This window comes from Chroicocephalus ridibundus, chromosome 7 (assembly GCF_963924245.1).
Source record: "Chroicocephalus ridibundus chromosome 7, bChrRid1.1, whole genome shotgun sequence".
NCBI classification, from domain to species: domain Eukaryota; kingdom Metazoa; phylum Chordata; class Aves; order Charadriiformes; family Laridae; genus Chroicocephalus; species Chroicocephalus ridibundus.
Window position 1 is genome coordinate 18,704,210 of NC_086290.1, and position 16,136 is coordinate 18,720,345.

Sequence of the window (16,136 nt, forward strand, 5' to 3'; positions counted from 1 at the left end):
TGGAGTCTGACAGATCAAATGACAACTGCAGAGTAAAAAGGAGGAGAGGCCAAAACATCCAGAGAAGCTGAACAATGTATTTGCATGTGTTCCCTGGAATAAGCAGATGATCCCCATACCTGAACCCTTCTTTCTGAGGGAGTTGGCAGAGACTCTGCCTGGAAGTGAGCTAACTGGGAAAGGCTATAATCCAAAGTATGCAGAGCAACAAATCCCCAGGCAGCTGAGCTTTCTAAGGGAGTGCAGATGAGAAATAGCAGATCTACTAATGGACCTACCTTTCTCCTCAGGCTTTCTCTGTGCCTGGAGACTGCAGGGTGGCAGTGTGACACCAACCTCTAAAAATACTAAAGGCTGGCAAGCCTAAACTGCGATAAAGGATAGAATTAGTGTGCACCTGGATAAATACGATACTCTAAGTGTAGTATTTACAATCTAGGTCTCTAGACAGTTTCTGGACGAGGTCAGCAAGCATGCAGACAAGTGATCTGGCTGATATGGTCCGCCGGTAATTTCTTGATCTGGATGAAAGCTCCTACTGAGTGAACAAATTATCAGGCACTCCTAACTGGAACTTGCTGTTCGCATTTTTCTATTGATTTGAGGGGGTTTTGTTGTAAAGAAATTATTTGTACCTTAATCTTATTATTTCTGAGAGCGAGACTGAAATAGCTTTTGTTATTACCCACAGCTTACATGAAGCTGGGACTTGAACAAGAACTACCTGTCTGTGACTCAACACTCACAACCTGAGATAAAGTTTGTGGGTGGACACTGCATACAAATGAGTTTATAGAATTTCTCTCTGTGCTCGACACCATGGGTAAATCAGGGAGAGACTATGAGAATATTCCTATCAGCTTTTCATCACTGCACAAGTACTGCTGGTGATCTGGTTTCATGTGCTTGACGCAGAATATATGAGGGAGAATGTGAAAGATTAAGACAATACAGAACAGCATAGATCCCTTATGACTCAGATCTGCAGTGCTCTGCACATGCACTAACCATTAATAAGCTTCTAGACAAAACTTCAGATTAGATTTTAAGCTGTAAAGCCTTCAGGATTTGGTCACTTCAGAGATCATCTCTGTGTATGACATACGCCCGTTGTAGAGATCATCAGTCGTGTCCAAGCTGAACCTGTTCCTGGCTTTGACTTTGAGCCCACTCTGTCCTTTGCTGAGGCTGTCAAGGAGTAAGCCTGCTCTATATGAAACAGTTTGGCCATGCAGAATAACCTGGGTCTGGATCTGTCATAAGCAGCATTTAAATGTCCCAGTACGAACCTGTGACCCATATTGAGGTCCCATGGGCATGCACAAAGTTTGGAAACACCAGAAATCTCTTTACAACCAGTTAACCTGGAAGAAATACTCAGATGCTGTTGCAACGAATCCAACTAAGTCAAAGAATCACAGGATCTCTAGAGATCGCCTAGTGCATCCCCCTGCTTCGCGCAGGGTCAGCTAGAGCAGGTTGACCAGGGCTGTGTCCAGTTGAATTTTTAATATCTGCACTGATGGAGACTCCACAATCTCTCTGGGCAATCTGCGCCAGTGTTTGACCACAATCACAGTAAAAAACCTTTTTCTTATGTTTAAAAATAATTTCCTGTATGTCAGTTTGTGCCTATTGCTTCTCATCCCTTCACTGAATGCCACTGAGAAGAGTCTGTCTCCATCTTCTTTACTCTCCCCAACTTTAAGTTTTTAAATACGTTGATAAGATCTCCCTGAGCTATCCTCCTCCAGGAAATCTGACTGATCTCCTCCAGCTCTCAGCCACTCCTCATATGACAAATGCTTCATTCCCTTAATCACCTTTGTGGCTCTTTGCTGGATTTGCTCCAGTCAATCCATATCTTCCCTGCACTGGGAACTCCAGAACTGGATCCAGTACTCCAGATGTGTCTCACCAGTGCTGAGGAGGGGGAAATGATCACCTGCCTTGACCTGCTGGCAACACTGCTCCTAATCCAGTCCAGGATACTGTTGGCCACCTTTGTCACAAGGGCACATTGCTGGCTCACGTTCAAGCTGGCGTTCACCAGGACTCCCAGGTCCTTCTCTGTAAAGGTACTTCCCAGACGGTTGGTCCCCAGCCCCTAGTAATGTACGGGGACCTTACTCAACAGGTGCAGGATTTGGCATTTCCCTTCGTTAAAGTCCACAAGATTCCTCTTGGCTGATCTCTCCAGCTTGTTGAGATCCCTCTGGCAGCAAAAGCATCTGGTGTATCAGCCACTCCTCCCAGTCTTCAAGTCTCTGCAAACTTGCTGAAGGTGCTCTCTGTCCCATCATTCAGGATCATTAATGAGGATGTTAAACAGTATAGGCCCCAGTACTGCCCCCAGGAGTACACCATTAGTGACTGGCCTCCAGCTGGACTTTGTGCCACTAATGATAATCTTTTGAGCCTGGCATTTCAGCCAATTTTCAATCCACCTCACTGTCCACTTGTTTAGTCAGCACTTTGTTAATGAGGATACTGTGACAGCCAGTGATGAAAGCCTTGCTAAAGTTAAGATGATTAACGTCCTCTGCTCTCTCCTCATCCACCAAGCGAGTGATTTCATCATAGAAGGCTATCAGGTTGGTCAGGCATGATTTTCCCTTCATAAACCCATACTGATGGCTCCCAATCATCTTCATGTCCGTAATATACTTAGAAATGATTTCCAGAATTATTTGCTCCATCACCTTCCTGGGTATTGAGGTAAGACTAACTGGCCTGTATTTCCCCACATCCTCCCTCCTTTTCTTCTTGAAGCTAGGCATGATGTTTCCATTGATCTTCCAGTCTGCCTCTGATCACTGTAACAAATTGGCTTAAATATTTTGATCTTCTCTACTGAGGGTAAGTCTCCATTGCTCCGTATGCTCCCACTGGTCTCAGGAGCCTGGGATTCCTGAAAGCAAAGCTTGCTAGAAAAGACAGAGGTTAAGAAGGGATTGAGTACCTCTGCCTTTTCCACATCATTTGTTACCACCACCCCACTCCGCAGCAGGCCCACATTTTCCCTAGTCTTCCTTCTGCTGCCGATACACTTGCAGAAGTCTTGCCAGTGCAGATCTACTCAGCTCCTGACTTCTCTCTAAACTTTGGCAATGGACCAGTCCAGCAGGAAAGTTCCCAGACAGAGAAAGAGAAGATGCTGTTGTCCGCTTTTTAACAAATACGTGGGCAGTTAGGGCATCTTTGCTATGAAAGATTCAAATGCAATCCCTTTTTCTATGACAGGCTCAAACGCAATCCCTTTTTCTAAGAGGAATCTGAATCCACATTAATCCAGATTAATTCAGTAACTACTAGGCTAAAGCAAGCTCTCAGTGTCTCCCGTTGGAGCTGATCCACTTTATTTAAACCACTATTAGAGCACAAAGTGGAATTTAGGTTTCACACTTCCCTTTCGCCACAAACGAGTACTGTTACTACCAGAACAGTCTCACTCATATTCTCATTGTGAACTCTTTGAATGTTTACTTATTAGTATAAAGTCCGATGGTTAGACTATGTTCCCCTTATGAATCCAGCCCTTGACTTGACAACCTGAACTCTTCAGAAAGACAAAGTGCTAAAAGTCTACTGATTTTAACTTTAACTCAGGCATGGGTGTGGAATGCAATTATAATCCTACCTTAAAAATAGAAGGATCCAACCACTAACTTCAGAAGCGAATCCTTATGGCAACAATAACCATATTTGTTAAACCTAGCATTTATCTTTAACCTTTACTCCCACACACTTTTAAAGCCATGAGCCCTGCCAGAGAGGACGCGACACACACGGCAAAGTAGGAACAAGCGAAAGGGAAGCCAAGACTCTTGACTTTAAAAGCAAAAGTTAGTGGAGACTCCAAGTCAGAGTATATGTTATTCATCTAACAAAACATGTTTAAACACAAACGTTGGACATAAAAAGAAAGCATGAGCAAACACAATCATAGTGCTAGAGATAACTTTAAACAGAAGTTGCCTTCAATTAGTTTATTTTTCTAAACAATACCATGGGTTTTGAAAGATTGCTAATGTTGTAATATAACACCATAACAACGCTGTAATGAAACAAGTTTGGGATGGTAATCACACGTTTTTAACCCAACACATAACTGAAAATAGACTTTATTTATCCATTTCATTATATATCATTTTAGCTCCTTCCTGTTACTGCTATTAGCCTGAGTTGAGAACAAAAGTTACTTCAAGTTTAGTTGGAAAAAAGAACTTTGGAAATTAAATTTTACCAACAATTTTCTGGCATGTATCTGCCTGGCCTCAGCAGCAGTATGGAAACAGTGACGGAATGAGGTACTTACGCTGTTCCTGCAAGGGGCTTTCCCCTTAGTAACAAGGTGCTGGTTTTGCAACTTGTGTAGTACTTGGCAATCATTCTCCCGAGAAGACCGCCAAAGAATAGCTTCCCCCACCCCCCATTTTATATGTGGAATACTCAAAGCAAAAGGCAGGTGAGTTGGCCAAGATGACATAGTGACAGTAGTAAAGCCAGGAAACAGAGCCTGGACCTCCCCAGCTCCTAGCATCAGGCAAATCCATTGGCCTGTACCTACCACCAAACAGCACAAGAGTAAAATGCACAGCTTTTCCTTTCTCCTTGCCCAGTTTTCCTCTGAAATGGAGAAATAAAGACTGGTTGATTCACAGACTCCATGACTGAGCATTGCTCGGTTGTAATTTGGCTACTTATTTGTTATTAGTATTGTAATTGCCTACTCAAAGAAACAGCGATGCATGCCCACACATCTTGAATATTCCACCTGTTGGATTTGTTCGCTTGGTTGGAGGTTTGGGGTTTTTTCTCACAAGGGCAGGATGAAAGCAGCAGGACCAATCTAAGGCATCTCATACAGCTGGCACCTCACCTGCAGGAGTCAGGGTTGGGTCCCTTTTGCATTCATTCCTGTGCAAATGTGTGGATTTTCTGATCCTCTGATCTTGAAGTGTATGGCAACGTACTAAGATTCTCATTTGTGGTCACTCTGGGATGCTTGAGTTTAATCCTTTCTATCAAAAATACTATAAGTGTTCACTTTACATAACCAGTTGCAATTTAAATCAGTCCTGGGAGGGGCAGGGGACTGTTGCAGCACTCTGGAAATGGCACACTTTATAATTATTCCAGTTCATCATTTGTAATAGCTGTCAGCACACACACACACACGTCATATCAAAGCAACTAGAGAGAGTTGCAAATAATCAGAGAATGAACACGTTCAGAAGGTACTTTGCTAGCTACTGTACTGCTTACTGGATAGTACTTTAGCTAAGCTTGTAATACCACCTACAGCATTAAAAACAACTAACAAAGTAAATTAATTGTCAAGCAATTCAATTTTAAAGAGCTTGCCTAACAATAATATTTTTCTCTAACAATCTGACACCTAAAACAACTACACACTGAATTACAAGGAACAAACCAAAAATCAGTTTAGCATCCCACATGATCTATTTGTTTTAAACAATAATGCATCCTACTACATCTATTTTGGCACTTACTTGCCAATAGCAGATGTCTCTGTGCTGCAACCAACGTATCAAGCAGGAAAAGAGCTCCAATGCCAAGCAAATGGTAAAAGTTGCTCCTAAATTTCTTTTCTTCCCCCGTCTTCGTTCATGTTGTACTGGGACAATTTTTTCTTTAATCCCATTTTTGCATTTCAATTTCATGCTCTAATTATAGCTAAGACTGGCCACAAGTTAAACACTGAACTGCACTGCAATTTGGTGTACTGCCCATATCTAACTCTTCCTTTTTTCTACCCCTAAAACACCTGAAATGGGGACAAATACCAGCCACCTCTCTGGTCAGGTTGTAGAGGAAGGATCAGAGCATCCAGGTAGAGTGAGATGTAAATATGTCACAGCAGAGCCTACTGTCCAAAGACTATTATGTGCTTTTTTTCCCTTTTTGATATTTTTTACATTACATATCTGAATGTTTATCACAGTAGCTTTAGAATAATGTATTCTAAGGCACAGTATGCAGTTTGACGCTCCTCTCTTTACAGCTTTGAAAATCCCCTTATTGCAAAGTGGTCAAGAGGCTGACAACAGTCTTTTTTTCCTCCTCTATGATTTATGTCACAATAAATGTATAACTTCTCTTCATTCCCTAAAGGTATTCCTTAATGTTAGACTTATTTCAACCTCAGGACTGCTGAATCGTACTACAGGGAGAAAATGAGTTGAAGACTGAATTGTTATCCATCTTGAGGAATTCAGTCATATATCACAAATTGAATCCTCCCTTTCCGCTAAAAATACAAGCCACAGTGTAAGTATTTCTTTACCAGAGAGGTCTACATTATTTTTTATATTTTCCCAGAATGTTTCATATGCACATTTCCAAGTCAATCTCTTCCCTAGAGGGTTAATAATTAGCAAGCTGACTTCCCCAGCTGGTTTTGTTCAAAGTGCCGTCATCCTCCTGAATTCAGTCAACATCTATCAGAAACAAAGACGTCAAACAAAACATATTAGGCTTCAGTATTCTCTTGTGGAGTTTTGGCCTCCAGCCAGAAAATTTTGTTATTTTCTATGTAAGCTTTATTTTTCTTTCCCTGACCAGCAGTTAGTATGGATCAAAAGAACCATTGCTTTAAAATGCAATCATAAAAATAATAAACACTAGCACTGATGTAGCCCTGTGCACCTTAGGTTAAGGCTTGCATGTGCTTTGGGTGTCCTTGTATTTGGGAACACGCTCCAAAGTGGGCTTTCTGGGGCGCCAGCTTTTTTCAGCATCCCATAAATGTTCCTCTGTCTCCAGAGGGAGACAGAAAACCTCCTCACTGTGCTAGGGCTCTGTTTAAACAGCATTTCCAGAAACACTGAAGCATGTCCATGTGAGAATTAATTTTCTTCTTTCTGGTCTTCTTATCCAAATGGATTAAGTACATGCAATTTCAAAAAGGAAATTTTTAATGATTTTATGACCCTGGTAGAACTGGGGTCAACCATTCTAGCCTTTCTCCCAGCTTATAGCTTTGCTTTGAACATCATGGGCTTTGCAGCCTTTACAGCAGCTCTTGAACCAGATTTGGCCACAGATACATTCCAGCAGACCCACATGGAGCCGGGAACAGATATTTGTAAGTCTGCCAAAAACTGCCCAGTAAGTCAGTCATACCTCAGTGCTTTGAACCAGGCAGTTGCTGTGCAGGAAGTTGCTGTTCCTACCAACATCTTACAAAAGAGAAAGAAAGGGGAGCCTGGGACACTGCTGCCTCCTGTGCAGAAGTGAGAGCCGCTGCCTCTCCCAGCAGCCTGTCCCCACCTGAGGTCCAGTTCCAGACCAGCTGAGGCAACTGGACCACTGAAAGGTACCTCACAGAGACATCTTCGAAGTACAACCCAAGTAAACAGATCATCAGGGGTCCCATCACCTGGGTTTGTGACTTCTTTGGGGGAAACCAAAACCAAAGAGAGAAAAAGAAACAATAGCAAAAATTAAAAAAAAAAAAGGGGGGGGGTATTTTTTGCATGTATCCTTTTTTTTTTGTGCTCTTCATGTAGTGATTCTGGGCCTTCATTTCCTTTACCCTGGATGTGGATTTTAGGTACCCAGGGCAGGCTGGGTGCCTGTGTCCCGCTGGCTGCTGGAATAGAATTGGATGATTCACCTTTACTCGTTTTGGAACCACCTCTTCCTACCCTGAGGCAGACCACAAATTTGACCGGAGGTTAACCAGCGTGAGAGCCGACACATGCAGGATGCAGGGAACAACCACAAAACCACAGATGAAAGGCAGAGAACAGATTTAATCTCAATACCTTGCAGACCGGGGGATCTCCAAAGCAGCACCTGGGCAGAGGCATGCAAGCAGAGGACGCATGCACCGCAGACCAAGACAATCCTAGTTAGCAAGAGAATAAGAGTTCAGACTTACTGTTCTTGTCTGTATTTCAAGGGTTCAAGCCGGCACAGTTTTTCACTTTCACGGTGCCTTGATCTTCTTCAACAGCAGAGTAGGAATCTCAGGCATGTTCAGGTGCCCGAGTCCATCACAGGCCTGCGTTATCTAAGTGGGGATGTTCTACTTGTCAAGTACATAAGACTAAACAAGAATGAATGTGATATATGTGTTTTCCAGCACCTCATGTGCAAGTCACTTGAGCATGTTTACAGCCCTTTACACCAATCTTCAGTTACTTTCCCACACCCAGCTGCATGGCATTTGTGTCCACAGAGATGCTAAATTCTGGCTGTTGAGCACTTGTGTGGGTCAGAAGGCTAGAAGCTAGGTTTGGTCTAGAAGGCAGTGGGATGACGCATCAGCAGTCCCACAAAAACATACACACCAGTATTTTTGGGTAAGGCTTACTCATCTTTACCCAGACTGAGCTGAAAGGGCCATCCGGCAGTGTTGTGAATCTATTCCCCAGCAGTGGTGGCGGATTGATTTGTTTATTTCTAAGTCACAGTTGTCCAATTTAACAGTCCACACTGCCATTGACAGTGACCCTGCCACTTACGTCAGCTGCTTATTGTTTGGCCCAGCTATTCCCATGGTTATCACATATTTTCTGCTGTGGTTTCACAGTCAGTTACTTCTTGTTCTAGTATTCCCAACTAGTAGGAATTACTGGTGATCAGCTCTTCCTTTCATCTTTCCTTCCATGAGGGTTTGGCTTTATACTACATCAAAGCAAGTGGGCAAGCAACCCGCAAGAGCAGCTGAGACTCACCCAACTTCCTCTTTACATTCTTTCAATCAGGAAAGAATGAAGAAAATTTATATGTAAGCAGCAATAGTTCAAATCCAAATCATCAACCCATACTAGATTCTGGAAGGTCAGGGGAGGATGGATGATCAAGGACAAGATGGAGAAAGGAGCCTACATTGGCTTTCCTTCCCTCTTCCATAACTTAACTGCACTGGGACACCCAGCCACGTGGTGCGTACGCTCCAGAGGTGCCGTGTTCCATGCAGCAAGGGACTCCAGGAGCCTGCAGCGAGAAAACCAATGTCAGCTGCGTTCCTGGGTACGGTGTGTGGGGAAGAACCACTCTGCTATTTATACTACAGCTATTTTAAATAGTGAAGTAGCTGCTGTTTCCGTAGGTATTCTATTAATCTGTTCTTTCCAGATGGAAAGCCTCCCGGAGCTGTTCTGATGCATTTCCACATTTAACTGAATGGTACCTTATGTTTTTTATAGCCACAATGTGTCCCATATGTGCAACTCCATCTTCAATATTTGCTTTTGAAACAATACTTAAAGTAATTCCATTTGTCTCTCAACATCATTTTCATCCCAGCAGGACACAATATGCAGCAGCAGAAACATTACCCTCTTACCTTTTCAGAAAGAATCCTTCTGATAGTCTTGAATATTAAATACCAGAAAATATAATGTCTAGATCATCTAAGCATTTCAGTAGGTGTCATATCCCAGATACATAATAGGTAAGCCTGCTAGCATCAGAAGAAACTTCCCAAAAGAAACTAGTACAGATAAAGCAAATGTATGCGTAATCTGTGCTAGGACCATAACAAATGAAGCCTTACACGACTTAAACTTTCAATATACAGTGAAAGAATATTCTATGTACTCCATCTCATTGTCAGTGTTCAATGTTAGGGATTCTGCTTGCATACCTGAATGAACCTGGAAGCATCAAGCTCTGGGATGGAGTCCCAAATCCCGCGTCAGTGAAGCCACGCAGCCCAAAACTGCTGATGAGGTGGAGTCTGTCTTATCAGCTGGGTGCAAGCTTGCTTTTGGCTTCCAGCAAGGGCTTTCCAGGGGCTTCTCACCTACAACACACACAAAGTTTATGGCAGGAAGAAGTGGCAAAGCAGATTTAATCAGGTTGTGACTGGGTTCAAAGGCCTAAGATCACGCTTTACAACAAATGACCTGCACAGATAGCTTCACATACTCGATGGGATAATTTTCAGTGTTCACAAAAAAAATGAAAGAAAAAATACAGAGGATTTTCTGTACAGCATAAATGGAAACTTTTAATTTCTTAAGATGAACATCCATCTACAAAAATCTGAAAAGATACAGGGATAGTTTTGTTGTTCCAATGCATGGTCCGAGACATCGACCCGGCTATTGCATTCTACCAGTCAGCCCAGTGGTGGTGGATGGCCTCCAAGCACCCAGTGACTGCCACCATGGGCTGCAGGCTGGCCACCTCTGCGGAAAGCAGATTGTCGGTGAGGCCTTTATGTGCGTGATTCAGAGAAAGCGTCTTCCCTATTTTTCCTGTGCCAGCATGCAGAGGAGAGTAACTTTTAGCACACTGTGCATTTCAAGATTTATCTTGTATCTACAAGTTTCACTGTTGTTCTCACTAAAACTATGTTTTGAAACATTTATTTCTGAGAACCGCAGTGGAGATTAGTCTGCAGGCTGGGGTTAAGAAAAGAGTCGGATTTGTTACAATAGCAACAAGCCGAGGAACAAAAATAAGCATCAGAAATAAAGGAAATGGTAGTAGAAGCTTTTTCTCTATTATCTAGCTGTGCACTTTTGGAAATGATTGCAGCTGAGAATCACTGTGGTGGCTGTAAATGACCCTGGTGTTACCCACAAGCATGGCAGCAGGCTGGGTCTAGTGGCCTTCCCTGGACAACTGCAGTTCCTTCATCACAGGCAGATCGGGAAAGTCTACAAGAGCTGCAGTAATAGGAAACAAGATTATAAAAACTAAGGCTTTGAAGTGAGGCTTTATTACAAAACGATTCTCAATGCCCTTTTTTATGGTTAAGTTTCTAAGATGAGAATCCAAATCACAGTCATTCTGCATAAAGATAACGGATATAGAAAGAGATCAGCAACTTTTAAGCTCTGAGCAACTTACAGAATAAATTGAGAGAAGGAGAAAATAAATCTGCTTTCCACAGTGCTGTGGAATGATTACTTATGCAATGGATACTTACAATGTCTAATAATTTTCATTTCCATGTCTTCATTTTCCTTTTCCCACGTAAATTAGTAAGTAAATGCCTGCATTGATACAGTCAAGAAAGAAAACATTAAAACAAATCCATTTTCACTAGAGACCTGGCTGGAACATTTTCAGTCAATTACCTTTCCATCAAAGGGATCAGAATCAAAACATACCACAAAGATTTATTTATTTATTTATTTATTTAATACTCGGGAACCCAAGCGGATTTTCCCGTCACTCACCAAACAAAAGAAAAACCCACAGACGAACGTAAGGACTTGCATTATCCCATTCCGTACATTTGAATGCATCCCATTAAAGTTGTTGAGAATGAACACTGAGACTTGGAAAGCCTTCTTAACACAGCTTTGTGATGTTGCAGACACGGCTAAAACCTGACGCTGATATTCGCAGTTCTGCGACTTGAGAGTTTTGCTGCTCATTTAATTAAACTTCTAAAGGATCCGGAGCAGATCCCTCTGATTTTTTTTCTCTTGCACAGCTCATTTTGTCAGTTTTGTGTCTACCACTACCATCTACTGGCTAAACCGAGACTGACTGTGTTTCCAAGCACCAAGATCAACCTGAATTCATACCATCCCAGAACAGCGTAACGTCTGTGAATTTACTCCTGACGGTTACTTACGCAGGAGGGCTGCATCAGATTGTAAGAGATCAGCGCTGGCTTGCAGGGGTTATAAATCAACATTCCACTGATTACCAAAGGAAATATTATTATAGCTCAAGAAGAGGCCTCCTTTTTTTTTTTTTTTTTTTTTGAGCTGAGGATTTAGAGCCCAGTTGCTGAATGTGGGCAATTTAGCTTTTAACCAAAAAATTCTGCTTATGTATAAATGCCCTAGAGGAAGGGTATGCCACGGATTTCATTACAGTGGGTTTATTATTACAAGAGACTGAGGATGCCTGTTACTACACTGAGGGAGGGGCAACATGATGAACGGAAAAAGTAGGGGGTTAAATTAAACGGGAATTTGTGCAACGGTGCCCTGAGAACCAGAGTGGGTCAAGTCTCACAGAGCGTGCAAAAAACTTCCTTTTCCCCACACTCCCTCCAGAGTGTACTGCATGGATTTCAAGCAGCCCCACAGCTGGAAAGGCCTTTGCTTAGGAGTTATGTTGCCCACTTCCAGCCTTGTGCCACAGCCCTTCACTCTGCCTGGTCATGCTGGACATCTCCAGCACACGTCTGTTCCCATTGCAGCCTCCTGTCCAGCTGGGATGTGACCGCTACGTCAGGCATGTCTTTACCTCAGAGCCATGCTGCAAGGCCTGCTAAAGGGACCTGGAGGTAAATTTTCTCCTGGAATGGGGTTTGCAAAAATAAGCACATGGATTTTTTCCCAAACACTAATATCCAGTAGACAAAGTTTACCATACGTTGGCCTGAGTGTATCTCTCTGTGGTGGGGATACCCTTCCATCCCTCAAGCAAGGGAGTGGCATGAAATCACCTAACACTTCCCTTTCAGCAAACGCATTCAAAGAAGCTGGCATGGCAGAGGAAAATGCAACATTCATTTGCCTGTTCAGTCTCTGATGAACCCAGTTCTTGGACATGGGAAGCACTTGGGTGCTAGCCATGGAAGCTACTGAGCTGCAGTCCATGTATCTCCACCCTGTCTGTGGCAGAAATGAATGGGCTCCCACACAACACGGCCTCCGCAGTCCAGCAGGAAAATTCCTGCAGGCCATCACTCATCCCTGGTGGCCCCAGCTCCCAGGGCTGCAGGGAACTGGCTGCAGACTGGGAGAATATCTGTGCATCAGCACCATGCTCCCATCCATCGTCCTTACTGATGGTGCTGTGGCTCCTTCCTCCTCCCACCACCTCCTGCACACATGTCCCGGGGCATCCTCATTCGTGCCCTGGGAAACACTGGGGCCACCATGTGTGCGGAGACCATCTGCAGTGCCCAGGTCTAGGTCCAGCCATGCAGCCAGAGAGGAGGCTGGTGCAAGCTCTCCCTCTCCTACACAGGATGACTCGGTGCAAAGCCTGGGGACCGCTGTAATGAGACACTGAAGCCTGGCAGCTAATTACAGATGGGGAAAGATTCAAGAAAAGTTACAGCACAGAAAATAATTATTCACGCTTTAATTTTCCAGTTGAAATAACACAGTGAACCTCACTGCCAATATCATCAAAGTCAGCAGTAAAAACATAGTCACCACATACCCTGATCAGGAACAGTACAGAAGACCTCTGATTAAGGGAAAACAAATGAAAGCCATGGGTAAAAAAATCCAGAGCGAAGACTAGAAAGCAATCAGTGATTATATTCTTGAGTGAATAATACCTTCCATTACAAAAGTTAAATGATGACAGATTTAAAAATAAATATTTAAGGGTCTGTTCCCTCAAAACCATTTCAAAGTAGGAAGAAAACACTGCTTGAACTATTTTTCCCTTAATGCAAGATCATCTACATCAGAGTCGATGTTAATCAACGATCCCTGTTTTGAGGTTAGGGTTATTTCTTACAGCGCTGCCCTTCAAATATATTTAAATGATACCTCAAGGAAAACTGATAAAACGCCTATGTCAAGTTTTGTGAAAAAATATACACCTTCATTAACCACATGAAAAATCAGACCGGAGTCTGCGTAACTAGTAACAGCACTGTAGCCTGATAAATACACGTCCTCAGAGGCGACTGAGCTTAGTTTCACAAAAAAAACCATCCTGCGAGCCACTCTGCTTGCTGTGCCGTAAGAAAGCGGCATTTACACACTTGTCAGTGAATGTGATAGAAGGGATTTGTTGGTTTAGGTTCCTCCAACTGTAGTTCAAATAGTTGAAATTTTCATGGGAAAGGGAGAGATGGTCCCAACCTTTTTTCTTCTTTTCTTTTGGTGGTAAAGAAGCTATTGCAGTTCACACATTATAAGCAGGAGATTATCTGGCAATCGTACTCAAAAGTTGCAGTCCACAAACTCTGATAGTGGACTTCACATAAAATCAGTCCCACAGATAAATCTAGAGGGCTGACCCCAAACTTTTAAAACATTACTGACGAGTAATGTATGGGATCAAACCACTAGATAAAATATACCCAGAAAAGCTATTTAGATTTTAGATGATGGAAAAATCTCAGATTAAGAACTTGTGATAGGTACACCCACAGAATTTAGCGAAAACAGTAAGTTGAAAATGATATTGGGATCAAAACCGCCTGCAGCTTCTTTGACAACATTTTTGAACAGTTCTGTAAACAAGCACTGAAATAGTCTATGTACTAAATAATTTTTAAAAATAGCCCTATACATAATTAGGACATGAACAAGCGATTTTTGTTGCTAGAATTGGCCATGTGAAATCTAACTAAAAGGCAGTCATACATTCCTGTGCATGTGCACAAACACTGTATAAAAACATTTCAGTTGGCCTTAGCTGCTTGCTTAATTCTGAGGAACGTACCTCCATCTTAGGGCTCTTGCGAAATTGTTAGAATGAGTCATCTTAAAACAAACAAACCAACAAACCCAACAATAAATGCAGCTCTTCGCGCCGGCTTTTAGAGATGACTGAAGGCACAGTAAAGCCCTTCTGAAGTAACTTTTCATGACTAACCATTTGTTTTTCCACACTGCAATAAAAACAAAAAAATAAAGTCCCTGAAAACCTTCCAGGTATTTTGAGAGAGGCGGGTGGCAGGAGTCCCCCGGAGAGCAAGTGTTGCTGTCCTGGGCCACTGCAACTGAGGTAGTGGAGAGACCTGAGCTGGGTCCTTCACAACCATCAGGCTGCAGACCAACTGGTCTGTGAAATTCATCTCCTTCGTTAGCACCTTAGTACGAACACTGAAAGCGAAAATTGTCCTTCTGAGGGTCTGCTACATGGGGGCATAGGACTATAGCACCCTTTGGGAGCAGCACTGTGGCTCCCCCACGTATCGTCCTCAGCTGTTGAGAGTAGCGTCTCAGAAGAGCGTACACAAATACTGCTTGCGGAAATACTGTAGGTGAACAGTAAAGCAATTTATTACCATAACTTCAGCAAGATTTGTAACAGGGTTGGTTTTTTTTTTTTTTCTTCAAACAGATATTGCCCAAAAATGTCTTTAAAAGAGGGATGGGATTCCATTTCTGAAATAACCTAGGTGAGAGATCACATAGTTAAATCTTTAACAGGACGCTGGACACACTTCAAATGAATATGTTAACTTCAGGATGACAAAGCCCATATGCCATTATAGCTCTAGACTAATTTATTTTATGACGTGAACTAGGCATCATGGGCCAAACTACCAAAACTCTGGCACCCCCAAGTAAAAAATGACTTCACCTCTCTGCAAGCTTGGAAATCCACCTGGCAAGAATCCACTCTCTGAAAAAAAACCTGTTCATTTTGCAGAAGGCATGGCTATTAAGAAAAAAATAATAATAATCTACCCCATTATCTTTGGAATATGTTTCAGAGTTCTGAAATTCAAGGCCAAATTTTAGCGATGGCTCATGAACAGATTCTGCAATGTGTAAAAAACGAATCACAAAAGCCCAAACGTTCCCGTAGGAAAAAGTTGTATGAAAATTGCCTGCTGCTCTGGGGCCTCAGACACGACTGTTCCACGTGAGCGGCTGGAGGTTTATGGTGTGGGAGTATTTTCAGTTCCCCGCTTGTCCCAAAGGAGCCAATTTCTCCGTGGCTCTGCCTTATACCTTCATCTCATCCTGCCACAAAGCAAAAGCTCTCCAAGGTAGGGAGCCCCTACAGTGTTCATACCGACGGCTGCGAGGGTTTCTCTGGATACGGGTACCCGGAGGGACTCCCAGGGAGGAGAAAACTACTGTAGATCATGGAGTTTCACACAGAAGACGTGACCGCTTGCTACCTCTGATGGATTAATTGCCATCGCTTCTCTCAAAATCAGAAATGAGGATGCTTTCTTCCAAAGCAGGAACGTCAGCGTTAATCTGTGGCAAATAGGCGTTTCTGACCCACAGTATCCTGCGGAAGAATCGGTTATTCTGTTTGTACAGGCACCACAGGAAAAGGGAAATGGCAGCCAGCATCACCAACGTCACGAGAACAGACAGAGCTACGAGCCCACGGTATGATGCTGAAAGAGAAGGACAGAAATTGTTATTAAGCAAATATAGCTCTAATTACAGACAATTCTAAATATAAACATATAGATGTTTTATGGAAAACATATTATTACTCCTTATATGTCACACATTTTAAATTAC

At 42.7% G+C, this 16,136-nt stretch overlaps 1 protein-coding gene across 3 annotated transcripts in view; it reads right to left on the reverse strand.

Annotated features, from left to right (window-relative positions):
* Positions 1-11,162: 11,162 nt before the first annotated feature.
* PLA2R1 (phospholipase A2 receptor 1) overlaps positions 11,163-16,136 on the reverse strand; it is a 44,412-nt gene continuing 39,438 nt past the window's right edge. For 2 of the 3 annotated variants that reach the window (XM_063341538.1, XM_063341536.1), the window contains one exon: positions 11,163-16,006. In XM_063341538.1, coding sequence (XP_063197608.1) covers positions 15,789-16,006 — 218 coding nt within the window. In that variant the 3' untranslated portion in view covers positions 11,163-15,788. The remainder of the gene's footprint in view (positions 16,007-16,136) is intronic. The other variant, XM_063341537.1, reaches the window with a different exon arrangement.